Here is a 27,979-nt window from a genome sequence, read left to right as displayed (position 1 = left end):
TCCGCTGTTCTGTTGATGAGCTTCGTAGGCTACATACCGTCCGTGGGAAAAGATAACTGCAAACGAGGTACACATAGTGGGTGTTTCCTGCGTGCGAAATGTCCGTGGCGCCTGTGTTTGGTTGCGGCCAGCAAGCGCCCATGTTCAGTACCAGACCTTTTGAAGAAATGTGCTTGGTTCGAGCACGAGCTTGTTCCTTATGTTGTGGCAGTATATACGTCAGCGATTAGTGTGTCCACATAATCTTTCCGGAAGATATTTATCCGGTAATTTCCGACTAGGAAAGGCAGACGGCTGCCGAGATAAAGGCGTCGCTGAAGCAAAGGTGTTGTTGCATCGCCCACTGCAACACCTACTCATTGAAGGAAAGCTTCGATGAGTAGGTGTTTCCACGAGAAACAGCAACGGTCGGTATCACGCAGTGTACCATGGGTCACCGTATTCAATGGCATTCGATGCACCATGATTGCGGTGCTTCGAGTACCATTGTCGCACAGGTAGTCTTGATCGCCGTCGAGCCCGCTCGGGGATCGGATTTTTATATCACGATTGTAGGCTTTGTTCAAGTTGGCAGACAGGGGCCAAGGGAGCGCGCATATTTCAATCCTCTTCGGTTTGACAGTTTGAAGCCGTCCATTTGACACGCGTTAAGGTTCCTTTTTCTCCTAACCGCTGCAGTAAGTATACCTACTCGGCTTACGTTTGTGACTATAGAGCGCATGTAAAGAAGCGGCCGCAAGAAAAATATAAATAACTTCACTCATAACAACTTCAGTTTTCCACTCACCTTCACTTGTATTACGTAAGCTTTCACGAACGACTGGCTGACGCGTGTCCTTACGTACAGTTCTAACGTAAGAAATCGATTATGAATACACGTCGAAGCTTCAAGACCCGTGTTTAGAGACTGGTTCGGGACATCCGGAGTGCTTCGCAAGATTTGGGGCCGGCTAATCGTGATCGCGGGCATATCATTAGCGGTGATCACAGCCGATCAGTCACAAAATTTTACTTACGAGCGAGCAACACTATAATATATTTGGTCCCAGGGTAATATAGCTCAAATCAGCACTTTCTTTTACCTACCTTCTTTGAATTCTCAGCCTTGCGCCCTTATTATCACCAGTCCCGTAAATCAATCAATCGCTGTGCTACATTACACGTTGTACGGTCGTGCCGTTCCTACGCCATTATTGTTTTAATTCGCTATTCCCTCTGCCTAACTAAACGCGTCGCCCCCGCCTATAACTTCAACAAATTGTGCGATGCCAGCGTGAACGTCTTTAATCCGCTTCCCTCTCATTGTGGACGCGTTAGGCTCAGACGCTATCATCAGCGTGACGGCAGGGTTCGTTAGCGCAGCTCGCGCCCAATTAGGCTCGCTCCCCGTTACTCCGCCGCCCGTCATCACCCTGGCAGAGGAGCACAGCCTACGCAGAGCGGATGGGAATGCCAGGGCGTCCTCTAAGGATTCTTCAGGGAGAAGAAGGGGACGGGAAATGTGCGATTTTCTTTTGTTCCTTTCTTGTTTCGTGATCCACTCTTAGACGCGACGCGCCAAGGGTGATTTCGTAAACCGCCTCTCTGCACACACCTTTCCGTTTACCCTAACCTCCTACGCTTCGCGAGCTGACGACAGGTGCTGCAAACTGTCCCTGCAGTCAAGGTTGGCGGTGCTAGACGAGTCTTCGCGGGTCCGTTAAGTGGAGAGAACCAAGTGCGTATATTCTCGCTGTGCTTCCATCATCCAGAATATCTATCGCTACGGTCTCGGGGCTGCGTATTGGGGAAACAAAAGTTTGTTGTTATTATCTCGTTCAGTGTTCAGTGGCGACGGCGTTCGTGTGCTTTCTATGACCATCTTGGTCGACTGTGGTGTAGAAAAAAAAAAAGAAGTGCTAGAATAGTTCAATGGGCAGGAATGAACAAGAAAAGGTTTTGTCGGCGTTGGCAATCTGAGAATTTCTGGTTTGGCGCTTGGGCAGTGAACATTGTGCCGTGCGTTTTTTCTCACAAATTGTTTACCTCTTTGATGAACTCTGGTACGTCATTCTATCGTGTACCTCAACACGGCCTTGTGTCTTGCCACGAAGATATGCAGCAGACCCAAAGACACAGCCTCGGTACCCACGTGGCAAGCTTCTAGCAAATATGCACATGCAAGACAAGAAACAATACCAACATAATCTTAGTATACCGCGTGCTCCCTATAGTCTTCGTTCAGCTGACATTGAACGAAGCTTTTCTGACTTATACTTTCATAGCTTTGTCTGTAGCAGTCATATTTCGTGCAAGAATGTTTGATAAGGTGCAGTCGTATGATGCACCGCGCCTCAGGTAACATTTCAAGCTCACAGAAAAAGGCGTTTTTGGCGGACGTATGTTCATCGGTGTTTTGAACTGCACTTCCAGTAAAGCTTAACTCCACTGCTTCGCAAGCATGCCTGCAGGCGAAGTTTTTCAAAAACGATACGAAACAAAACGTTGTTTCGTGGCACGAGAAATCCTATACAGCGCATGTGCTGCCAACTGTCTCCTAGACCAACCTACTCGAGATAAACGAATGACAAGGCGAAGATGGAGCACCCGATTTCGTCAAAAGATAAACGGTAATTATGTCCGTTGCTCATTCTGGAAATGATCACAGTCATAACGCCTGCACTTGCTCCCATTTCTGCATTTCCTGCACGTTTCCTGAAATGCGCAAAGAACTCAAACACAACAGAAGGGAGAGAGAAGCCAGGCGCGACCTCGCGAGAACCACGCCCCTTTATACGCCATGTAATGCCGCGTAAATAGCAACGAACGCGATCACGTCAGCACTCCCTCCTCCCCTCTTCGCAGTTCTTGCCTCGAAAAGCCAGGCGCTGAGGCGTGCTGGATAAGAGTCTGTGGGCAGATGGCAACAGCAGCAGTTAGGGAGCTAACCATGTCACGCACACCGAAAATGCCTCGGCAATAACGACTGCCTCGTGATGGCGTGGATGCTGTTGCCGCGATCACCCGTATCTCTCGACTTCGACTCACCCCCTCCACCTCCTCCCCTTCCTCCGTAACGGCAGTGGAGATCTGGTCGAATCCGACGAGACGTAATTTATCCCCGTTGTGTTCTTCTTATTTTTTTTTTTCTGAGTGGAGTCTCGTGTTCACCGTGTGTGCGTGTTCGAGCGCAGTTTTCCGAGCCACTTTTCGGCGCCTTCGCGCGGTCACAGGAAAGAAATTCGTGCCTTCGGAGAGAGAGAGGGGAACGGCTGCATCTGAGCGTACGTGCCCGTTGGACTTCTGGGAAGGGATGCGAAGACGTCTCGATTAACGATACGCCGCCTGTCGAACGGAAGCCGAGGGCGATGGCTTGTGTACACGTGCGTGTCTACTGGCTCGCCTTGATCTTATACGTACAGCTCGCATACGCCATGCTTTTTGATAAGCAGGAAGTACACGTCCTCTGGAGTATAGGAACGTTTACGCGGGAAGGTTTCTTGCCGGGAGTTTGGAGACACATCATTGTGCTTAGCTACCTTTGGCTTAACGCACGATCTTTGCTTTCTTTCTCTCTTTACTTCTCTATTTCTTCCTTCTTTCTTTTTTTTTCTTTGCGGACGGGTAACGATGGGGTTGTGGTATCGTTTTTTTCTCTCCAAATATTCGGTTTTACTTGGTGCTCTCTGGTTTTCTTTCTTTGTGAATATTCGTAGATAAAATAACATTTTGATTAACTTGAGGCTGTTGTAGCTAGTAGAGAGAGAGAGAAAAAAAAGGACATGCAGTGCGGGAAAGTTAACGTTGGCGGCTGGTTCTTGCGCGAACATTTTCAGAGATGGCGTCTGTCTGAAATTATGAAAGAAATGGGCAAGAGCAGCCGGACAAGCCACAGGCGAGCAGCCTGTGTATTTGAGCGTCTTCTCCTTACGCTTAGTTTTCACTAACCAGTAAAAGTAATGCCTGTGACCGCTCAGGCAAATTGTTGTAGTAAATCATCATCATCATCATCATCATCATCATCATCATCATCATCATCATCATCAATAACAACAACAACAGGATCCGGTCGTGAGTTTTCTTTGATCAGATGTGCTACCTGTGTGTCATTTCTGACCAAATAAACGAAAGTCAAGACCGATCACTGTGCCTTTCGTTAGCTAAAAGAATATGAATTACTACGTGAGACATCATTCTCCTCTCGCTTCTCTCTTAAAGATAGAGGGAGTCAATGTAGGCTCCCTGATAGAAGACGTGCCACATACTGTGGCCGCTCCCTTCGTAAGCCTCGAAGTCACCGCTGTAAATTTCAGTTTCCACCACCACCATGCAATGAGTTGAGTCACGTGGTGTACAGTGAACACGGAGTCGAACGAGCGATGGAAGGTTGTAAGGCATCTTGAACCACACAAGTCATTATATTGATGATGACTCAATAAATTGCGCAGAAAATGCGTGCAATCGCTCGTGGTTTTGATCAGTCTTCCTTCTTTTTTTCAATTCCAATCGAACAGTGCAGATGTGGTTATCAATCCAGCCTGCCTTCCTCACGCATAATGACGAAATCGATTAAATCAATGGCGAATCGTGCAGACAATTAACCTCTCTACACGAAACGCACGTACGGCCTCCAACGGAACAGGAGGTTCCGTTTGCGTGTTCGGAGATGCGAAGATGCTAACGTATCGGGTTTCAACGACGCAACACCCCGACATCTCTAGTTCGGCCTCCGCTACGTAGGGGCCGCGCAGTGGCAGCAGCGATGATACAGGGTCGCACGCGGGGCCATTCGAGCAAGCTGGGCGCGCAAGCGCCAAACGAGAGACGAACGACGCCAAGAAATAAATAGAAAATGCCTAGACAGAAAAGGAGATAAGGAGAAAAGGAAGGAAGGTTGTGGCAAGTCGTGCGCCCTCCTCACGAATGGCCAGGAGCTAGAGACGAAAAGACTCGGTCCCGACGCTCAAAAATGAATGATCTATTTCCTCGGAGAGCGCGAAATAATTACGGGCGGCCCCTCTACGCGAATTAAGGAATGCGGGTGCAGCGAGGAAGTTTTGATTCTATCGTGAAAGAAAGGAGAGGGCGTTTTAGCGAGTGAGCGAGATAGAGAGAGAGAGGGAGAGTAATACGCGGACGTGTATACCGAGTTCGTAACACCGAGGCAGAAGCGGCGTCGAAGGGGGCGCACGGCGAAGCGTGCCCGAATGCGCTCGGCGCGGCTACTGTTCGGAGACGGGACGGCTATAGAGGGGCGCTGATTTCGCCAACGAGGCAAATGGCGCGGCGATTCCGAGATGGACGTTGTTGCCCATGCGGATGAGAGAAGCGTGCGAGCGATCTCGCGCTAGCTGCAGCGGCGTCGACTCGAGAGGCGCCCTCGGTGTGATGCGGGGCGCGTGGAAAAAAAAATATGGACAAGAAAACGCTCCAGTTTTGGCGTGACTGGAATGGAAATCTCGTCTCGCTTCGGCTCTCCTCGCCGGGGCTGCGGGCCAACGCCGGCCGCTCTTTTTCGCGAGCGCTCCCGACGCGGGCCGGCATCGTGCTCGCGCCCGGCCGCGCGATTCGAGGCATGGGGGTTGTGCACCCCCCCACTATCGTCGGACATTCAGCCGGCATGCTGCAGCGCTCGCCCTCCTCCTCGCCTCTGGAAGCAATCTCCCCCCCCCCCCCTTTTCTTTCTTTGTGCTATTTTGTTCGTTTTTTTTTATGTTTCTGAACGCACGACGGTTCTCGGCTTCCATCCCTCTTACCGTTTTTCTTATTCTTACAAGTGCGTCAGAAGTATCTCGAAATTTTCGTGTATAACCGTGTACTCACGGATTAGTTTGTCTCATTTTTTTGTCTTTCTTTTTTGCTTGCTTTCGCCTCACGTTCCTTTTCATTTGTTCTCTCTCTCTCTCTCTCTTTTATCGGGCTGCTCAGTGGCTAGGGCATTTCGCTGCTGACAATGGGCATTCGTTTCGAAGTGTTCGAAACCAACCCGGTGCCCTGTACTACGGCCGCTCTCATAGCTCCTGCTTTGGGACGTAAAGCAGAATCAATCAATCAATCAATCAATCAATCAATCAATCAATCAATCAATCAATCAATCAATCAATCAATCAATCAATCAATCAATCAATCAATCAATCAATCAATCAATCAATTTTCCCTTCCTTCCTTTATTTTCTTTGTTTGTTTCTTTTGTCTTTCATTATTGTGTTATGAGTCTAGACAACGCCATGCGCCAGCAAATTGAAGCGCGTTCAGGGGCAAAGAGTTGTTACGGATTATACGAAACGAATAAACGACAGCTATGTACAACTCCCAGCAGGGGAGCCTCGCGATGACAGTGGTCCCGTTATAACGAATTACTGGCACTTCGCCGCACCGGCAAAAAGCGTTGTGGAACGCTACGTGTCCACGTTTCTTTTTTTTTTTTTTTTTTTTTTTACCTTTTCACGTCCGATTGCCTGGCGATGCTCTTTTTTATCCGGTATTGACTTTATCGAGCTGTGGCGTACGCGTGCCCTGCTAATTTCTGAGATACTTCGTGTCAGAAGTATAGCATAATATGTGAAGGTGAAAGAGCGTGATATTCGAGAAAGGGTGGGGGGGGGGGGTGGACATGCTATGCAAGCAAACTTTTCTCTTCCAGTGCACTGCTCACTGCGCACGACGCTTATCGCCTATTGCGACCAGACGAGACCGGACTCACCCTTGCGATGCAGCGCGATGTCTGACATGTAGCAAGTTCTCGGCCGCATTAACATGCGCAGATGCGTTCAGGGCGTTGAACACTTATATAGAGGGCGACCGGTCAAGCGGTTTCGCAACTTCAAACTCGCGGCGTTCGGAATACACCCATCCAAAGAGCCCCCTCCCCCCTCATCCTTTTCTTTCCTTTCTGCAGCACACGGCAGCCGAAGCTGACCGCGATCGTGTGTATGAAAGTAAATGAGGATCGCGCGGTATTTAAGGCGCCCTCTTGAAGGACGGCGCTGTTGGCACCCAGCGCCCCACGGAAGCGATTAAGGGCCAAACAAAAATGTTTCTCCCGAAGAGTTGAGGAGGTGAAAAACACGATGATTGGAAGTCGGGCGTGGGGTGAAGGTTTCGGGCATGCTTGCTTTACAAATGAATCACGGCGGTTCGCGCCGTCGTCCTGTGCAACGCCGTGACTGCAGGGTTCTCCGCGCGTTTCTTTCCTGCGTTCTGGTTACAACTACATCTCGACCCGACCTCGACAAATCTGCAGCCTCCGTGGGTCCTCGCCCTCGCGGCGCGGACGGCGGCGGCGGCGTTAGCGCGCTGTATGTACACCAACTCTTTCGTCCGAGATAATCGATAGTCCAAACTATCTCGGCCGACCCGGGCGCGCTGATGCGGAACGTGTAAAAAAAATGAATAAAGAAAAAAAGACAGGAATGGAGCTCATCCAAATCGCTCTCTCGCAACGTTCGTCTTGGCCAGGAACAACCGCGACTTAAGGTGGCCTGCCCGGCAATTTCGGGTGGAGTTCGGCCTTGCCGAATAAAGTAAGTGTTCGCATAAGAATCAGAGGTACCGCGGCTGAGTGCACTCAAACGATTGCTTTATCTTTCTTAATTTTCCTCTCTTTTTTTTTTTGCTTTTGTTTCGTGTGAGTGCGCGCGTGTGTGTGTGTTCGTCCAACGGTTGCCGCGCCGTTGCTCTCATTAATTTTCGGGTTCGGCAATCGCTCGATCGTGTCGAAGGCGTTTGTGCGTCCTGTCAGCGCTGTTTTTTCCGGTGTTGTTGCCGTTCCAGTCGCCGGCCCTCCGGCCAACGAACGGGTCTCTATTATAATGTCCGAGCGAAGCCGACTTCCCACTTCTTCCTCTTTTTTTTCTTTTTTTTGTCCGGTACCCAGCCAAAAAACAAAGGGGGACACGCAGTCGCCTCCGCGTAAGCGCAGGACTCAAAGCCTGGACCCACCTGTCTTCGACGAACACTGCTTAGGTGAACTGGACGCTAACACGTCCGCCGGCTTCTTGACCGCCCCCCGCACGCCCGAACACCGTCGTGGCCGCGGACCGCCAAAGAAGGCATCCATTAGCGCTGTGTTCGGTAGCGACGGAAGCCATCATCGGCGAGTTACTCGGAAGGCCGGACCGTGCAATCACAGCAGGGCAGGGTCGGTCATCCCTTGACAAGAAGAGCTGCGGGAACAAAAACTCACAAAGAAACAGGGGCGCCTAAAGAACGATAGAAAAAAAGAAAGAAAAATAAACAAATAAAGAAGAAGAAGGAGAGGTAGAGGAAAGGTACAGGACGGCGGTCTACCCCCTTCTTTTTCTGACCTCTGTCGCTTGTGTAGCTGTAGCCCGGCGATCTGTTTACTAGCGAAGTTAATAACTCTTCTGCTAGCACTTGTGCGGACAGCACTTTCCGAGCAACCTATCTACATTTCTGCAGCGGTAACCAGAAAACGACCTTATCCCATGCGGGACAGGCTGTCCAGCAAGGTCAGTCTGGCACATCAGGGCACGGTACGCATTCGCCCTGCTCAAAGAGTGCGGATAGGGCCCGCCCATACGTAGATAAGCCCAGACAAGACGATGCTATAGCTCCCTACCTCCGAGACTAGGCTCGCAAGGGCAGACACCTCGCGAGAATCGCCGAAGACGAGGGTGGATCTCGCACATCTCTCAACGTCCGTGAATCGGATCTCCTCAGAAGCAGAAGGAACCGCCCAAAAGCGAACGCGTATACACACGGTAGCCGAAATCGGGCTCCGTCTTCCTCTCGCCGTGCTCAAGTTCCTGCTCAAGACCCTCAAGTTCTGGAGCGAACATCCTGTTCTATTTCCTCTCTTCGCTGCTTTATACGACTGTCCCCGCAGCCTTGGCTGGAGATACCGCCCCGTCTTAGCGTCCTCCCCTTTTCTCTTTCGGCAGCGTGTTGTCCTTACACTTGATTGTCCATACAAAAGCCACCAACTACGAGGCGTGAAACTCAAGCCCTGGCTCATCCAAAACCATGTATAAACAAACGGCGTCCACGGAAGTGCCCACCGGCACGGAAGCCTGAAAACGTGCCGCATAACGTGCGGGTGCTCTCGAGCACGTCCAGCTCTTATGGGCAGCCCGCTGCTGCGCCTTGCGCAACGGCCATGTTCGGTGGGCAGGTCTGCCGAAGCAACAACTAACTGCACGGCGTCTCGGAAAGAACAAAGCAAGCAAGACAGCTACAGCTACGAGGAGCGCGCGGTGTACCGCGTAGGCACGCACACGCACGCACGCACGCACTATCGCGGTCATTACACAAACTTCGGAACAACAGGGTGCGGTGTCGGGGTCAAGCCAAGAGATGGCTGCCTGCCGGCAAACCGTGGCTGTGCACAGCCTCGCTGACCGCCTGCTACTCCCGCTAGACCGCGTTCCTTTGCCTTTCCTGGCCGGCGAGAAAGAGGGAGGGTGCACCTCTTCCGAGACGGCGGATTGGGGCGCGCGCACCGACCGGCGTAGCTCCTTGTCCCGCGCAGAGAGTTTCGCATGGGCGCGGCAACGGCAGCGAGCATGCGTCCGTTGCGTTAGCTCCCACTTTGCGCAGAGATCAGTGGTCACACCTATGCACGGCGGGCAGCAGTCGGGCCGAGCGAGTGGCCGAGGTCCAGGAACGCGGAGCCGCCGTCGCCGCTGCCCCTGATCGCCGCCGCCCGCTTGTTTCGGCCGTGAGGCCACGGCCTTCCCCTGTTATATTCATGGGCCGCTTGTCCTCGACATTAGGCGCATCGATTACTACTATATGCCTACTCGGCGAGTCCGAGCGCGGGTCGCGTCGCGGGCGATCAGGCTGCCGCTTTAACTTCTTGGCTTGCTCGCTTCCGAATAGACCGTTGTGTGGGCCAGAAAAAAAGAAACAGGCTAAAAAAGAGAGGTGTTTCGAGCCATGGACTTCAGGGCTGTTAAAGACACGAGAATGAATGCGCCGTCTGCCGTTTTCAGGGGGCCTGTTGGCAGAAAGATGAGGATATCTTCCGCGTACTTACTGAAGAAAACAGACACCAATTATGTTTGTTACTAGACTAAAAATACAGTTACCCAGTAATAACGTAATCATTTCTTTTTTCCTAGTTTTGCTCAGCTGGTTTTTATCGTGGTGCGTGTCTGTTAAAGGCGCAAGCATGCCTCGAAGGGACCAGCTACGGAAAAGAGGCCGTATTTAATGTTACCTTCGCACGGCGGATTTTCGGGGCAGCATCTCACGCACTGTATACAAGTGGTCTCCAGCATGTATAGACCTTCTTCTGCCTAGAGAAATTTCGCTTAAGTCGTTGCTAGCGAGGAAGGCGTGACCTTAAAAAAAATATATGTATGAAAAGAAGATTAGTAGACGTCCGCGATTCTTCTGCCTCTGGATTCATTTACTGCGACAGCCGCAGGCTCTCTCGCTGCGAACACTGTCGTCTTGCTTGATTGCTTGGTCCTCAAATGGTGACGCCATCTTCTCAAGAACGACTCCTTTGCGACGCACACAGCGTCGTCTTTTAGTCCGCTACACTATTGCACCCTGCGGCCTCCAATCTACCTCCCTCGTGTACGCAACCACCGCTCTTGAAATTCGCGTGACGCACAAAAGCGCGCACTGATTGGAGAGAGCCACTGTTGCGCCCTGCAAGTTAGAGCGTCTGGCTCCCAACTGCTTAGTGATTGCCACGGGCGCACGAACTCAGTATAGCCACCGGTGGTGCTGGTAGTGGTAGGTTGAATTGTTTAAATTCTTGTTCGTCCCATGGTGAGTTTGAAGGTGAGAACGATAAGTCGGTTTGAAAGTGATACGACACGACACGATGACGATGCCGTAAGGAAAGGACGGGTGCAAGGACGAAGCAAGCCCATTTGCGAGCTTTCCAATCTATACGCCTTCTCTTAAATTACCTGCAGGACACGAATATGGCCTCCACATGGTGACCTTAGGAGTGACTATTTGTAATTGTGAGGTCTGTGACTGATTTATGTGATTTCCTTATGGCCGAAAGGGTCGCTCCTCGTGAGGGGCCATCCTAGGACTCGGGCCTGCCAGATAACTGAGCAGAATCTCAATAAAGTTGTTACCACCTACTTATTTTAAGTGTCGCTACGGTGGAGCAATTGCCGGCAGCAACTGCAAGGCTAATCCCACCAGTAGCCTACAACAACTCAACTCAACTCAACTCAACTCAACCGCTCTCGCAGTAAAACGTGCTTCTACGCTGTACACGTGCCAGCTGGTCTGGACCTGGGCAACGATGCTCCCTGTACAACAGTGCGCGGCTCACGCATCGAGGTCATTCGATATTTCTGCAGCCACGAGGGCAAATCTGAGAAAACTGATTTCCGGGCATCAGGATCGACTGTCTGTTGTGCCTTGACTTTCCGCGTGATCTTTTCGCTTTATTTTTTTCTTCTCCTTCTCGCGAATCTGCGCGTGCCCGGATTCCTGCGATCGTTCCTATTTCCCGAGGTCCAAAGTACCGTCTCTCCTTCTGTGCCGCTTGTATCGCGTTTCACCTGTTGATCAGGTGACCTACATGTTCGCTTATATACCTCTACGGCGGACGCTGTGGTATGCGCGTAACATGGCCGCGCAGATGTGTCTTGGATACCCGCGCAGAGCAGAGGAGCGATCTCAACTTTCTCTTGCAGACGCGCAAGGGAAAAAAAAAAAAAGAAGAAGAAGAAAGAAATCGCGAGCGAAAGCCCTTCAGGATAAGGAACGTCCGAGCCTTCACTGGATACTGTTTCGACCGTAATGAAGAATAATATCAATAATTCACGCTTGTGCGAATCACCTTTGAGTTCTCTTGTGCGACTTCACAAAAGAAAAAGAAAGGGCGAATAAAGCAGCTGATTAAGTTTATCTTGTTTTGGGAAGGAGTCGACTTACTCCGATAACATCACACGCGTTTGCAGAAGTTATTGTCGCTTGCCGTCGTCCTGGCACCAGCAAATGGATTCAAATGAACAATCGCAAAGCCAAGGAACATGACTGCGCTGAAGCAGTGAGGTGCTTTGTTATTGCACTTCGAAGCATTGACATATTTGAACCGCACAAAACCTGCGCGCGTTTTTCACTATTTATGAAGTTTATCGTGCGCATATCGTGACCTATGTATGCGATATCACACGTCACATTGTGAGATGTGAGACTTATTTACTTAACTAAGAACGAGCGAGTTGTCTAGCTAGACGACGCTAGAGACGCTTTGTTCACTTAGAATGTAATCGTCTGGTAATTAGATAATTATCTTACGTCGCCGACTATATTATTGACCTAAATTGTGCTTTTGTTAAGGCATGGAGGTGCGACGCAGTAACACAGGTTCTTTTTGGAACGCCTTTCTGGAGCAGCTCGGAATAAATATCTTGGAAATGCAACCAGAAATCGTGCAAGTCCTTGCCCTAAAGCGTCCATGCCCGCCATATGCCGTTCTCAATAAGCAGGAAGACTCAACTTCTGGGAACCAAAGTGTGGGAATCGACGGGGATTTTCCTAGCCGCAGAGAGAGCTAGCGAGATTATCATCGCCAGAAGATGAATTTGCATTCAGATGCTGCGTCTACCTTTCACGTACACGTTGCGAGTAGCGCCAGTGGACATGGCTTTCTAGATAACGATAATGGGCGCGCAGTAGGAATGCGGCCCATTGCAGGCTCCGCAAGAGCCCCCCGCTTATATCTGTGCTCCGATCGTTGCCAAAGTCGCGCCGGTTGTCTACGGCTTCGTTTATGGCTTCGTCTATACGTCGGCATTGTCTCCGCCGACTGCCGACCGCTCTTTCTTTTACGACCCAAGAGCTTGAGGGCCCACGGGATTAGAGCGGCACTTAGCGCGTGTGTAAGCATAAAGTAAACGAGAATTGGTCCCCGAGCGCCCCGCTATACTTCGCTGCCTTTGCATTTTTCTGTATGTATGTCTGCGACAACTGTTCACTTTTCTTTAGTTTTGACTTGACGGGCCCGCAGCGTATGTGAACTGGAAAGCGCCATCGCGAAGGAGTTTCGAATGATTGCTTATACTGAACAGTCAGATACCTGTATTTTGTGAATACTAAACGGGAACTGTCGCTAAATTCACCGCGTGAACAAGGCGAAACGTTTATGCAAACCACTCTATGTAACACGTCATACAAGAGAAGCTGCTTTGCTTAGGCTAAGATGAATAAAGTCAAGCTAGCAGTTTCTCTAGATATTCAGACGATGACTAGTGCTCACGCACGCTGCAGACAGCGATAAGATAACGATATTGCGGTGAAATCGACAGCTGTGCAAGCGGACGACCATCGAGCTGACATATGGATAAACGCCGGATACGCTTACAAAACTTGTAGAGTACTGTTGTTTCAGATAAACTTCCCAGTCAAAATAAAAAAGCATATGTAAACAAATCATACTTGATGTGTACTTCTAATAAGCAATGACTACTCGGGGGTAACTTGTGTGAACGTTTTGAATGTCGCTGTTTGAAACGAGAGAGGGAGAGAAACTTAACTTCTACTTTTTTATTATTATTCCTATTATTTAACTAGTGCTCGACTATCCGCTTGAAACGAATCTCCCTTGTAGATAGGCTTTGTTGAAGAGGCGATGTATGACTGCTTAAACCCCGTTTACCGCGCGGTATGTCGGACGAAATGCGGAAGTCATAGTCTACAGAAGCTGCTACTCTACCACGTGCATTCCGGTGGGACTGCAGACTGGGCTATTCTCACGGTACATACTCCTTACTCCTTGAGATACACTGCTCGGTCGAAGCGACCCACGGTCGATGCGGCGGACAGCAACTAGTTGCAGAGCAGGGGACTTCGAGCCAATCTTTAGGCTGCCCTCCCTCTCTCCTCGTCGTACAGAATGCGGCGACTCTCGGACGTGGAAACTGCGACTCGGCAAGCAACTACACCCCAAATTCCAGAAGGGAAGGTTCTTTCCGCTTAAGTAGCTCTAACTGGTTCGCTCGCCTTCCCACGTCGATGTCCGGCCGCTTTCCGCCTATCGGCTACGGGCAAACAGCGAGCTAATTTGCATTGTCTCCCGCTCTCGGCTGCTTCCGCTCAAGTGTTCTCCGACGTCGGAGTTGCGAACCCTGAATTCGAGCAAGCGCTCAACGCCTGTCGAACGAGAGAGGCAGGCAGACAGAGAGAGAGAGAGATACTTTGCCTGACATGCATTGTCAGGGGACCGCGTTTGCGCTCTACATACTTCTCGTCTCCATACGCGGGAGTCACCGAAGTATATAGAGACGTCGGACACACGGGACACTGCAGGGACGTGTCACGCGTCGGGCTGTGTGAGTTCTAGCGTATACCATGTACATGGCCCCTCCTGGTCCCACTGCATATTTCGCGCGGGTCTACTGCGCCTCCTTCGGCAGTGTTTGCTCGAATCGGCGTTACACTCTCTCGAGTTTCTTGCAGGCTGCCACGTCGCAGCTAATGCGCGAAACGTGACGGGACTTGAGGGCGGTGCTGCTACGAGTCTTGGGTGGACTGCACTTCCGACTCCTTTAAGGAAACTCGATCGCGCGCATCGCGGGTCTTTCTGCGCAGCCGGGCTTTCGAAGGAGAGTGGCTTAGCTTCCTGGCAGCGTTGCGCCGTTGCTTCACACGCTTCGGGATCGCGTGTGGCGCGTTTAGCGTCGGTAAAGTGTGCACGCCGCCTGGCCTCGATTGGGAGCATTATATTGGCTGAAAAGCTGCCACCCCTGGCAGTTGCAAAAGCTTCGAGTCTGCGTTCGATTGAGCGGCTTCAAGTGAACATTTTAGAATGGTTGTAGGTTAACTATATCAAATTCACAAACGACAGCGGTGGCTTGTGGTTGCACCTGTGGTTATGTTGCCGAATACAACCTCGCACACTCTACTCAGCACATGTGGACTCGGTACAGGCAATGCAGGCTGCTCAGAGGGATGTGTTACATTGGTGCACACACCTCCATAGGCAATATCGGCGTGTTACTGGTAAACATTTACTGCGCTCGCAAAGCTTCTTTTTACTCATAACGTGTTCGTCAGGCGACTACAAAAACATGACAACAGACCCTAGCGCAGCCCCCGTCGAGTGCACCGAAGAACAACAACTTTCTATGGCAACGAGTGGAAAATTAGAGGGGCAGAGCTTCTGAGCATGTGTCGCTGCACCAAGTACCCCTGTATGGAGTTTGGCAGCGCATTCTGCTTTAACTTATTGGGGAAGATGCCGAATCAGCGAAGTTCGTTGCTTGCGGCGGTTTCGTATTTTCCAAAACGTGGGTGAGCAAGGAAGGGGGGGGGGGGGGAAGCGAGATTCCAATTTAATGCTAAGTGCTGCATATAAGTACTGTCGTAAATAGGATTTGTTATGCTTTCTTGTTGTTTATAGCTTAAACGAGAGCGAGTCAGACGCTGGGACTATCTTCAGGAGCAGTGCCACGCGCGCGCTCCGCCTTCGCAGCTTTCTTTTCGCTGGCCTCAGGGAGTCGTACGGTGATGGAGGTACAGGCACACATCTAACGCGGGCAGCCCTCTGTGCATCTTACTCCGGTGTACCATAAACGAAATGTCACGGCGCACGGCTCACCTGTCGCCATCGGCGCAAGCGGCAGCTGCGAGCCGACCGAATCGTTCGTTGTTGCGGGACGGGTGTGTGCACTGCGGAACGCGGGTGCGTCACGCGCGTCTCGATCACGCCGCGCTGCGGACAGAAAAATTGACTCGCGGAGCCGCCTCCGCTCACGTCGTCGTCGTCGTCAAAGGTCCCTCTCTCGACACGACGGTGCGCTAAATGCGGTGCGCTTCGAGTGTCACGTGTACGCCTTTTGCCGCTTCGTAAATATTTAACGTCGAGCGCGCCTGACGTTCGAGCCGGCGCGTCTTCGAAAAACGACGCGCCGCTCACCGCGTCTCTCCCACGGCGCGGGTGCATTGTGCCCTCTCGCTCTGTGCCTGCCGCCGGTTGGCCGGTAACGCTGTCCTTCTTTTCTTTTTTGCCGCTGCGACGCAACGCATAAGGATGCCCGTTTGCTTTAGCGTACAGGCCCGCCCGAAAATGGCAGGTCCTGTAAAGCGTAGAGACGGCGGCGGGCGTGTGTACGTGCCCCCCCCCCCCCCCCCCCCCCCCTTCTTTTTTTTTTTCCTTTTTGTGCCGCGGTGGTTCGCGGGCTCCTTAACTCGCTTTTGTCTTTCGCTCGGGTTTGACGGGGGTCCGCAAGAAGTTTCCACCCGCGTGTCTCCGTTGTAGCGGAATAAAAAAGCGGAGCGCAATGAAGGAGAGAGGGAAAGGGAAGACTGACTACGCGTTTGTACGCAGGGCCCGACAAAGCCCTGTCTTCACTTCGCTCTACATGTGTACTTGTCGAGTGGACGTATATGACGGCGGGACTGTAATCTTCGAAAGGAAGCAAAATGATGTGAGCGGCCGCGAAGATACAGGAACGAGGCGACATGAAATATTCACGTTTTAGAGCGACTGCTCTGTGAGACGCGAGACGTGGCAACAACGCACATTGGGCAATCGTCGGAAAATCGTTCTTAGAAGCACGACAATCTAGAGGATCTGTGGAAAGGCCACGTGCGTAGTCTGTAGTTGGAACATCGTTGCCTCTGGATATGGGGGTATTCATGAAAGGCGTACACAAAATTGTGTTCACTCTTCGCAGTGCTAATAGCGGGCGGAAGCCACCTATAATAACATGTACGTTATAGAACGAAGCCGCGGTGTTCGGCTTCGAGCCTATTCGGCGCAAGATATAGGAATGCGACCGGTCACCCGGTACTCCACGTCGGTTCCGCTGGCCGTGAAACCGTAAAATGCGAGCAGCATTCGGAGCCACGCCTTCACCTATATGTGCCGGCTTTGGTTGTGTTTTTTTGCTTTACCTCCGCGCTAAAAGAGTTATTTTCTGTCTTATACTGTTTTTATTCCCATAAACCACTGCTCCGATCGGTCGCTTCTGGCGAATGTACATCTCACTTGGGAGAGGAAGAAATTATTGGTTTACGATAGGATTGGAACAGGGGTGGGGGAGCGTTACTATATATATAGGCCCCAACTGCCATCTGGGCCCTTCAATCACGTATTACGATACACTGTTCATGAAATTGCACAAAGACTGAACACAAAGAAATAGAAGGAGACGACGCAGCACATGGTCATCTCATACTTCTTTACGTTCGATCTTTGTGCGCCGCTGGCGCCCCTCACCCCCCCCCCCCCTCCCCCCCCACGCCCCAGTATACTGTGTGCTGTATGTGCCGACGTGGCTGGTGGCTAGTGTGAGCGCGACGGGCAGTAAACGTGAAGTTAACGTGTAGGGTAACTAACGCCGATGGCTACAGAACCTACAAACGTAGGTTCTGGACGGCTTCCGAATTTCTCGGTGACTTAGGCCGCTACATTCAGGGAGCAAAAATGGCAACGGCGAATAGCAGGAGTGCGTTAAAAACAGAAGCCCGCAGATTGCTTCGCATTTTTCCCCTGTAGGAAACCGCAAATATCCAAGGCAAGTTCGCCGTAGGTCGTTCGGAAAAGTAATAGGTATTAGTCTTGAAGCATCATGCGCCCTTCTTTAATCTGAAAGCATAAAAAAAAAAAGATTTTCCGTACTATGACACAAATTATACGAACCTTTCTTTCCGGCGTAGTTGACTGATAAGGCACGTGACCGGACGTTTGTTGGGGCCGGACGCTCGCTGCTGTTCCCTATACGACAGCGTACTGCGACGCCCGGCAGTTGCCAGGACGCTGTTCCTTCTGCCGAGTCGCAGTCGCCTTGCGTGCTACCTCGCGCGAACATGTCGCGACCGCGTATAGTTGGAACACCATTTGTCTGCAAAAAAGCTTCGAAATGAAACGGCTGCGCTGCTCAATTGGCTGTATATGGAAGTCGCATAAAATATGTGTACTGTACGAATGGCTCGCGCATATATATTGAAGGACAATCATCGTAGATGGGTTCTGCCGGAATTTCTTTCATTTGCGGTATATGCTGCGCCCGCGACAGCTTTTTTTGCGGCGGCACAACAACTTGCCGACGTCTTGTCGGGTCCCGTCCCGGGTCTCCTGTCTGAGCGCCCTTTCTTCTTCTTCTCTCGCGGTGCAGCAGCAGTCTCTGGGCAGCACCGTCGGCGGCCTCCGCAGCGACCGGCTCATATCGGGCGGGGAGGCGGCCAAGCGGGCCGGAGCGGGAGGCCAGAGCCCCTCGGATGGCCACAGCCTCGCCGCTGCCTCCGCCGGTGGGGCCGACGACAACGCCGAGCTGCAGGGCGGCGCCTCGACGCAGCTGCAGTCCTCCTCAGCAGCCGCAGCAGCAGCAGCCGTCTCAGCAGCAGTCTCGGCCGCGGCGGCGACCGCAGCGTCGTCTCCCGCGTCGCTGCTGGCGTCGCTGAACGCCGGGGCCGCCCTGCTTGCCGCCCGGCAGTCGCAGCAGCAGCATCATCAGTCGCCCAACCTCCTCCTCGGGTCCGCCTTCAACGCTATGGAAGCGGCTCGCAAACACTCCCTAGCAGACAGGTGAGGGAACCTCGATGCCCCCCCGCCGCTATATGGCGCGGCGCGGGTAGCACTTCGCTTGGCACGTGCAGACTATAGTGATTTCGTACGGGCCCTGGGACGTAAAGCGGCGACGCAGTCCGATCCACGAAGGATCTCATGTTGTATGTGCGCGGGCCAGGACTTGTAGGCTTTCTTTCAGTATTTTTGGCAGTCACGTGGGCTTGATGTTTCTTTCTGTGTTTTAATTGAAACCAAAGTAAAATAAAGAGATTAAGAAATGCAATTACTGTACTTGCAAAGGTAGTAAGTAATCACTTTCACATTATAGTAAACCATTTAATATATATTCGAAAATAAGAACAGATGTTACAGATTCGAAGAATCTAGAGCAGAGTTAGCGAAAGAGAATGAAGGAGGTCCCAGAAGTATAGTCCTAGAGTCACTGAAATATGTACAGACCAAAGGCGAGGACAAGTTGCACCACACCCTGCTAAGTTTCGAACAGGTGCACAAGTCGGCACTCCCGGAATGATTCTCTGTGAACGATATTGTAATTTTCTATGTTTTTCTGCCTGATCCACGAGCTCGTTTCGACGGTCTTTTAAGATTTCATTACCTTTATCTTCTTTGTTATTAGTCTTAGCTCAGATACTGAGATAGCCGGCTCTCTTACTTGCCAAACCTACCACATTTCCGAACTAATCAAGAAGAGTCTTTAGGCGAAGTTCTCGACAATACTTTCTCACCAATATAGGCGTCCTATCAAACGCATTTACCGTATGCCGTTGATAAGTTAAAGGGAAGTTGCTTTGAATATTAATTAGGTGTTCTTGTTAGGAGTGGACCACACTGTACATACGTATGATGGAGTCCACGGCCTGTACCCCCCTCCACACGCACACGCACACGCACGCACACGCACACGCACACGCACACGCACACGCACACACACACACACACACACGCACACACGCACGCACGCACGCACGCACGCACGCACGCACGCACGCACGCACACACACACACACGCACACACACACGCACACACACACACACACACACACACACACACACACACACACACACACACACACACACACACACATACACACACACACACACACACACACACACACACACAGCCAACCGTGCCGTTGGACACATTATCGGAAGCGGGCGGCCAGTGCCAAACAACTCTTACGAGCAAAAAGCTTTGTGAATTAAGCCCCGGTTCTTCAGAGGTAGCGCGATGCGGGGAAAAAAGTCCGGGCTTAGTTATCTAACACGGCCAAAATGCAAACATGGTCCATGTGTAAATTTCTTTCTCCACGAAGCCTATGACTGAGGAACGTGGCTGACTGTTTGAAAGGAAAGGAAAAGTAAGAGAAAAGCAGAAGGCAGGGAGGTTTGCGAGAGCAACGTTCGGTTGGCTACCCTACACCGGGGGAATGGGAAAGGGGAAAACAAAGATGACAGGGAGAGAGAGGATGGAAGGAAAGAAGGAAATTAGCGGTGAGTTCTCTGTCGCGTGTGTTCTAATAGTAATTGCACTAATAGTCCTAGACGTTCACACAAGCCCGCCGTCCTCAAGAAGCACAAAAGTGCCTTCACCGCTTTATGAGCAGGGAAAGTTGATGAGGCGGTCATGTTACGAAGAGAAGCGTTGATATCACCGCATGGCTGTCAGCTCTCGACGCTCGTTCATCGTTTTTTTTTTATTTTTAGAACTTGCGAAGTGACAACGAGTGGGATTGTACCAGACGAGCAGTTGAAAGCGACGCCGTGCTAAGGTGTGATCTGCCTTGAAGTGGCTAGCAATTTAAACCGTTGATATCGACGCACGTTTGCCTAGCAAGTTTGACCGCGCGGTTTGAGCGGGCTAATCATCAGAGCCCGGAATAACAAGAAACTCTCACGTTAAAGTAGTTCGCTATAACAAATGCCACCCAATCCTGATGCTGGACATGTAATTAGCGAATACGATAGTTGATTGGGAAAGAACAATAACGAACGGAAACCTTTGCGATTTTAGCTCCCGAGTTTTTGCGCTCCTTTATAGGACTATACAGGAGAATTACTGAAAACAACGAACTTAAAGCCAGTGCGCGTATCAGCGGCTGAGAATGCAGGTCTGTTGCTCCAATGGTTCCATCGAGGATTGCAGGGTTGATTGTGATCAATGGCGCGCCATCAAAGCAACGAAATGGGACAATATCGTGTTTTTTTTTTTTTCGCTTGCACAACAGGTGTGTCGTTCTGTGCTTGGAAGAAGCAGGAAGTTTATTCGAAAGAGCCCAATCGATCGTGCGATGATTGGTCTGACCGCAGAACAGTTTAACGTGCTTGCCACAAGTTTGCGCAACGTCGTATAGTCATTCGTCACCTGTCAGGTGTAGCAGCGATCGATGCACGTGCTTTGCGACGTTCGATGTATGCTTGCGCCATTCATGACGCTGTTCAGTATATATATCCGAAAATAAGTTACAGCGAGCATACGGCGATGCCAAAGCGCATTCCTGGCCACCTCATTTTAGGTGATGGAATACGTGCTCGCGGTTTAGTGGCGATCGCCGTCGTGTCTTAGGGCCCAATTAGACTCTTCTGCAACATAACCGCGCCTACAAGAGAACGAATGGGTCAGGCTGAAGCAGCTGAAACCGCAACAAACATCCTTTGAATCCGCTCTCTATTGAGATGTCTTCATCCTGCCTATATCGACTTATGTTTACGTTCGGCTGCACGTAAAACGCACCACAGAAGCGCTAGTAAGAAAATGACGCTCCTTCGAGCCGTTACCAGACAGAGAACTATAAAGAAAGCCTGCGCGCCGATGCAGGCTTCAAGCCGAACGCTTTGTTCCGCGCACTTAAGCCCAGTCCTACACATTTACGGCCATCAGTGCCGGGCTCCGTGTGCACGCCGTGCCTGAAACGGCGTACTACCACATATATCTCCCTCCAGCGTTTGCATCAAACAGCCACTAAAGACCCTGGCTGCACGCATATCTCGGTATCACACGCGGTAAAAGCTTATCATAGCCGTCAACAAAAAACACAACAATGCTGAATTCCCAGGAAGTGAAACAAAAGCGGGAGGGAACGGGAGCACGATACAGTAATGATTTGGGGTGGGTGCCGATGCGCGGGCGGGAGCTGCAGCTCCTTCAAATCTCGCACGCCGGGTTGAGCGGCGCGCTTCTTCGCATGCGACGCAACTGGCCGCGGTGCACGCGTGTATATACCTCGCCGGCGCTATTAGCGGCTGCCGGTGGCCTAAGCCCGAGAAGAGATTGGCGCACCTTTTTTCGGCGCAGAGACCGACCGGGACGGGGACCCAGGTGCGGCGGCAGCGCGAAGCGGAGGAGCAGCATGATGCCGCCTCCGCTCAGCGTGATGAGGCCTCGCGCGCGAATCGATGAGGCCGGTCGATACGCGCCGAGCGTTCCGAGCGCGGACACACTGACTGCACATTAAGCGTGACGCTCTCTTTTTACTCGCCCGATAACGCGCGCCTCCCTTACTTTCGGGAGACCGTGAAGTTTTGTTATGGGCGCGTTATAATAACGTTGGCGTATACACGGAAGGGGGGCCGACGACCGGAAAGGGGTGCCGCGCCGGGCGCACCTTTTCTCGGTTCACGTAGCGTGGCCGCGTGATAGAGGTGGCCCGGGTGTACGCTGATTGCGCGAGATACGTGCGTGGGGGAGTCCGATTTAAATTGGGCACCCGCCTGGAGCGCAGTTGAACGCGCAGCGGTGCGCACGCGCGTGTGAGTGTGCGCGCTCTGTATGGAACCGCGGGCCGGACTGCGATCGGTGTGGTCTCAGCGTGGTGGCTACCAGAGTGCGCGAACTGAACTCGGCTACTTTCGGGACCGGTATGGGCGAACGAATGGCTGGCTCACGAGCATTCCTTTTTTTTTTCTGTACGCCAGCGTTTGTAATTACGCCGGCATTTTTTTTTTTTTTTTTTTTTTGCACCGCGCGAGAGGAAAAAGAAAGGAACGATAACATTTACGAGGAAATGCGTGGATATTGATTCGAGGTGGATTGCTTCGGTCACGCACACCGTGCGCTAAAGAAATAGGATGAGAGAAGGTGCGATCGTCTTTGGGAGAAGAAGAGACTGAAGCTGGTGGTTTGCCTGGTCCCACCTGCGGCGGCGAAACAAATTCATAATCCGGTGAGCAGCCGAGGCACGTGTCCAACGAAAGTGACATTTGCTGTCGAATGAGAGAACGCTTACCACCAGAGGCACGTGCGACAGTTTTATCAAGTGTCAGATACCTGCTGAGAGGAATAGTCAGCAGCGTTAATGACTTTTTTTGTGTGTCTGCGATTGCTTGCTTTGACAGCAAGCGCAGGGTCTCGGAGCAAGCCCTACGGCTGAGGAAACGTTTAGCTGGGAACTCAGCATAGATGTCGAAATACGATGGTGGCTTTCTTGGCGAGTTGTAGCAGCAACAGCAGCAGCAGTAGTAGTACTACTACTACTACTAGTAGTAGTAGTAGTAGTAGTAGTAGTAGTAGTAGTAGTAGTAGTAGTAGTAGTAGTAGTAGTAGTAGAAGTAGAAGAAGTGGAAGAAGAAGTGGAAGAAGAAGAAGTGGAAGAAGAGCAGAGAACCTTGGCCAATCTTACAGTGGGCATGCACCATCAGTGAAGTAGAAGAAAACGAAACGACATTGTTTGCTCCAGTGAAAGAAGGCAAACAAACAAAGAAAAAATTAACGAAAGAAGATAACAAAACAGCAGCAGCAATCTGTTGAAGACACTGTGCTCGCACCATACGTTGTAAACAGCGGTAATTCGCGAAGAATGCACTAATCGACCAGCCTTATTGTAAATATAAAGAAATGAGTAAGTAAATGCCAGCAGCTCCTGCAAAAGCGAGTGGCAGTACTAATACCAATGTCTTCTTTCCTTTTTTTAGCGTGTGCGCCGATGCACAAAATTAAACGTGAAGTTATGGACATTATGAGTAACTCACCTCTGTATATATAATGCGCATTTAGTTTTGCCTCCAAAACTTCCTGACGTTTGGCTTGGCTACTAAGTTTTAAGCCGTCGCATTGGGCCGACGCACTTCCGAGGGGCGCGCGCGGCTGCCCACCTGTAATTCGGAACACGTGCCTTGGGAAGGCGTCCCGCTTTCCATAATGTTAGGTTCCCAACTTGCACCACCCTGTAGCGGTTAATTACAGGCCTTATCGCCATCGCCGTGGCTGCAACCTGCCTTGCGGGCCGGCAGACGCATGTATTTGTCAGCCGACTTTGTTGAGGAGCGTTTTTGTTTTTTTCTTGCCCTCAATCGGTGGGGATATGTATAGTCGATGTGCTTAGGCATGAGAAAAAAACGCCCCTAACCCGGAAGTAATTTTTCGCACGATTTCTTGAATATTTCGCGCCGAAATCGACTGACCAAACTGCGATTAGCTGCGGGCAGTTTTTTTTCAGCTGGCTGGTTGCAGGGCAAGGGATTCGGGAGGTTGGCTTTCGCGTGTTGTTGGTGGAGCCAACAGCGGTTTTTTGTACCACTTTCTCTCTTCCTGGCCAAGTCGAGCGGTTTATATTGAGGAGGTCAAGCCGGGAGTCTGTCAGGAGTTTGTTTGCACCTGGAAAGGGTCATTTGTGTCAATATTTCCTCACTTCTGCTAGCGCCAAGGTCAAAGCCGCAAATTTGTTGTGGAAGTTCTCTCTCTCTTCGTGCCCACGGGATCACGTCGCTATCCTTAAACTATACCGTGCGTCCCAGCTAACGTTATCCAAGCTGTTCAATGCAAGAGAAAAAGAAAGAAAAAAAAACAAGCTGCGAGATAGAATTATGAGATCTACGGTGTTCGATCGTCAGACGTCTGACAACCGAACAACGTAGGTCTTAAATTCGTATCTTGCAACATCCCTTCTAAATATTTTTTTTTTTTTTCGTTTGACAGCTTGGCTAACGTTAGCTGGGATACCCTATATACCCTGCGATATATGTGAACATGTGTAAGGCGGTATTACTACGCCAAAAGTTACGCTGCTAAAAGGTTTCGTTTGCTTCTAAGTTAAAGGTGAGTCCTTGAAGCCCTCCTATACGGGTTACTCTAGGAAAGGCTATTGTACAACTTCCCAATTACAGGAACACGAAAATGTAAAGTGCACCTTTAGGTCAATGTTAACATGCTACAAGGGGCTTCATCGGTAAACCTACTTCACAGTAACTGCAATATACGTTTCTTACCCGCCTTGTTCCCTTAAAGAAACAGAGGAGCCTCTATTTTGAAAAGCAGTGGCTTGTCCGGTTTTACCGCTCTTCAGGAGGGGGATTCTTAGGTCAAGGTTTCTAGCGTAAGATATTTATTGTATGATGTTTTACGGTAACGCGACGACACTAGAACAGGAATTACAGCTGGAGATGGAGAATAGGAAGGGTGGAAGGTAAGGAGATCCGAAAAAGTGTCCGGTTGAGGAATAGAACGATAAGGCATCGAAAGAACGGGAAGCTTACCACGCACACAAGACACGCGTGAACACAGAAAAGCGTTACAACTAGTCGAAGAACCGTTTATCTTTAAATGTGGAATGTAACCTACAGAGTCTCGCGCGCCAATGAACGAGGTCTGTGCTCCGCTATATGATCTGCATAGCCATAGGCCCGTCGTGATTTTGGGATAGTGCCTGCGGAGGGTATTGTCTTTATGCCATAAACTGGCCACTGATCGTTCAACAAGGTGGTCGATTGTCTCGACGCAAGCGCAGAAGGATGCATGCAGCATTGTACACTGCTCCACACTGCTCCTATACAGTCGGAGTCAGTCAATCCCGAGGCTGCTTACCCAATCTTTCATTTATTGCTTCCACTGCAGACTGAATTGTTGCGAAATGGTGTAACAGGTAAACCAGCGACGCAAAATCAACGAAACTGCGATACGAAAACCTTTGGCAAATTAACGCAGAACGTATCTGGGAAAAAAATGGGGGGGGGAGGCATAGTGTGAGAGAGGGCAACAAGAAAGAAAAGCAAATGAAGTAAACATTGCCTTTCTTTTTCTTTCTTTCTTGCTGGGGAGGAGGGGAGGGGGAGTGGGAGTGGGAGGAGGAGGGAGGAGTGGCCGGCGTGATCGAAGAGCTCCCAGTGTCGCTCGAAATCGTATAATTGGCCTCTCATTAAGAGGAGCGTCTCTCGAAAGGGGCACGCGACCGAATTTATTCGGGCTTGTCGCACGCTTCTATACTTCAACATCTTTTCTGCGGGGCATTATATGGCAGCGCGAGCATTTACATTCTAGACACGTCCCCTTCTTCTCTGTCCTTTACTTTTCTTCCTTTATTTCTTTTCTCTCTTATCGGTGTGTTATACGGGGTTCGCTCTATTATGGCCGCGCATCGCTTAAGGCCAGAGGGAGAGAGAGAAGAAAGAAAGACTGATGAGGAATGCAAGCCGTGCTGTCCTCTTTGTCTTGTGTTCTGTCATTAAACGGGCGCGCGCAACCAATGACGGGTTACATTACTCCTTAATTGCGATTACCGCTTTTGGTTCAGTAGCCGTGCGACTAATAAGGGAGTGTCGTAAATCACTGTACTTTTCGTGGCAAACAGGCTTGCTCGCGCGCACTGTGAAACGGCCGATTGCAATCTGCGTGCGCGGTACTTACATTAGCCTATCTGGACAAACTGTTTGCTCGGGACTGTCGCACTGAGGTTGGCGGGCTTCGCTTTATTCTTACTTTATCATTTCCTTTTCTTTCCCTTTTTTTTTTTTTTTTTTGTTGCATCCTCAGAAGAAACCTGGGCGACCTTAGCAAGGCCGTGGAGGAAGAATTGCCGATCGCAATCGTAAAATGTTGCTTGTAGAACTCAACCACTTCGCTCCTATGCGCCTCTAGAACAGCTAGCGCTAAGTGTTAATGTAGAGACTTGTAGCCTCGCGCGCATGTATTAGCGTTACAGCATTACTGTGGCAATAAAATGCAGCCGTGGGCAAATAGGCAACAGAAGCTCTGGACATATCTTTTGAGGCTGTGTTCAGCCAGGAGGTAGTAGAAGCGTTCCTGAGTTGTACGACATTGCGACATTGCTTTTCTGCAAATAGCCACATGGTATATATATATATATATATATATATATATATAGTACCGGAGGAGCACTTCGGCGCCAGTTCTGTGCCAGCACGGAGGAAGAAGTTTACGTTCGTGTAGGGCTCTCTTTGCCGGTTCTTTCTGGCTGTGGCTGCCTTGTGTTAGTGGCCCTTTACCCAACGCCATGCCCACGTAGCCGAGACGAACACGGCTGTTACATTTGGTGGAGGTGCTTGGTAGTGCCTTTCCTCGTGCGGAGGCTCCGCAGCCGTACTTTGCCATCTCTCGCTGCAATGACTGAGGATGCCACTACCTCTCAAGCCGTACCCACCTCCTCGCCTGCCATGTGTGCTGGTGTGGTTCGTCAGCGTCATCCTCCGACATTCAGCGTTACTGGCGATCGCGATGTCGAAGGCTGGCTGGCCGAGTATGAACGCTGTAGTGCTCGTAACAGGTGGGATGACGCTGCCAAGTTGACTCACGTCATCTTTTACCTGACTGACGTGGCCAGCTTATCGTTTAACAATCACGAAGCCGAATTTACGACCTGGTCGGGTTTCAAGGAAACCCTCACTTCTTTCTTCGGTCGACCAGCCGTGAGCAAGCTTCGCGCGAAACACCGCCTGCGTGGCAGAGCTCAACAAAATGGCGAGACCTCCACGAGCTATATTGAAGACGTTATCGACCTCTGTAGGCGGGTGAATGCTTCAATGGCGGAAACCGAGAAAGTAAGGCAAATCCTGAAAGGCATAGACGACGATGCCTTCCATGTGCTGGTAGCCAAGAACCATCAAACCATCGCACAAGTAATCGAACTGTGCCAAAGTCTTGATGAGCTGCGTAAGGAGCGCCTTTCCACGCGTCGTACCACTATGCGATCCGCGGAAATTTCAGCCTTGGAAACGACACGTACTGGAGCTGAATATTATGCCCTGCTGCCGCAAATTCAGCAGTACATCCGCGAGGAAGTGGCCCGCCAGCTCTCCCTTGTGGTATCTGTTCCCAAGAACCCTACCGCATTGGTCTATCCGCTCCGTCGTGTCATTCAGACGCAAGTCGCTGAAGCACTGCCATCACCTGCGGCCCCAACGCACGTTACAGCGCCTCTCACTTACGCTGAAACCGCTACTCGCTCACATGCGCGACTACCGCCAGCGTGCGTGCGTGCGTCGTGTGTGTCTGTGTTTGTGTAGTCATATCATAAGAAGCCAACAAACGATAACACCAAGGACAGCATAGGGTAAATTACTTGTAGTTCTTTGTAGTTCTTAAATTAATTAAAGAAAAAATATACGAATGGGAATGAAAGCTAAATAAAGAACAAGTGGCCGCAGGTGGGATACGAACCCATATCTTCGCATTACGCGTGCGATGCTTTTACGAATTGAGCTAAGGTAGCGCCGTTATTTAGCTTTTTTCTTTCCATTTTCTCATGGCCTCCGAGATCACATGCTGACAATGGTGTGCCGCACCGATTTCGGGGCCCA

At 50.8% G+C, this 27,979-nt stretch overlaps 1 protein-coding gene across 1 annotated transcript in view; it reads left to right on the top strand.

Annotated features, from left to right (window-relative positions):
- LOC126547053 (uncharacterized) overlaps positions 1 to 27,979 on the top strand; it is a 503,539-nt gene that overhangs the window by 199,330 nt on the left and 276,230 nt on the right. The window contains exon 2 of the mRNA XM_050194887.3: positions 18,042 to 18,451. Within this exon, the coding sequence (XP_050050844.1) occupies positions 18,042 to 18,451 (410 nt within the window). The remainder of the gene's footprint in view (positions 1 to 18,041; positions 18,452 to 27,979) is intronic.

Source organism: Dermacentor andersoni, chromosome 3 (assembly GCF_023375885.2).
Source record: "Dermacentor andersoni chromosome 3, qqDerAnde1_hic_scaffold, whole genome shotgun sequence".
NCBI lineage: Eukaryota > Metazoa > Arthropoda > Arachnida > Ixodida > Ixodidae > Dermacentor > Dermacentor andersoni.
Note: the sequence above shows the minus strand (reverse complement) of the source record. Positions and strands in the feature narration are given on the sequence as shown.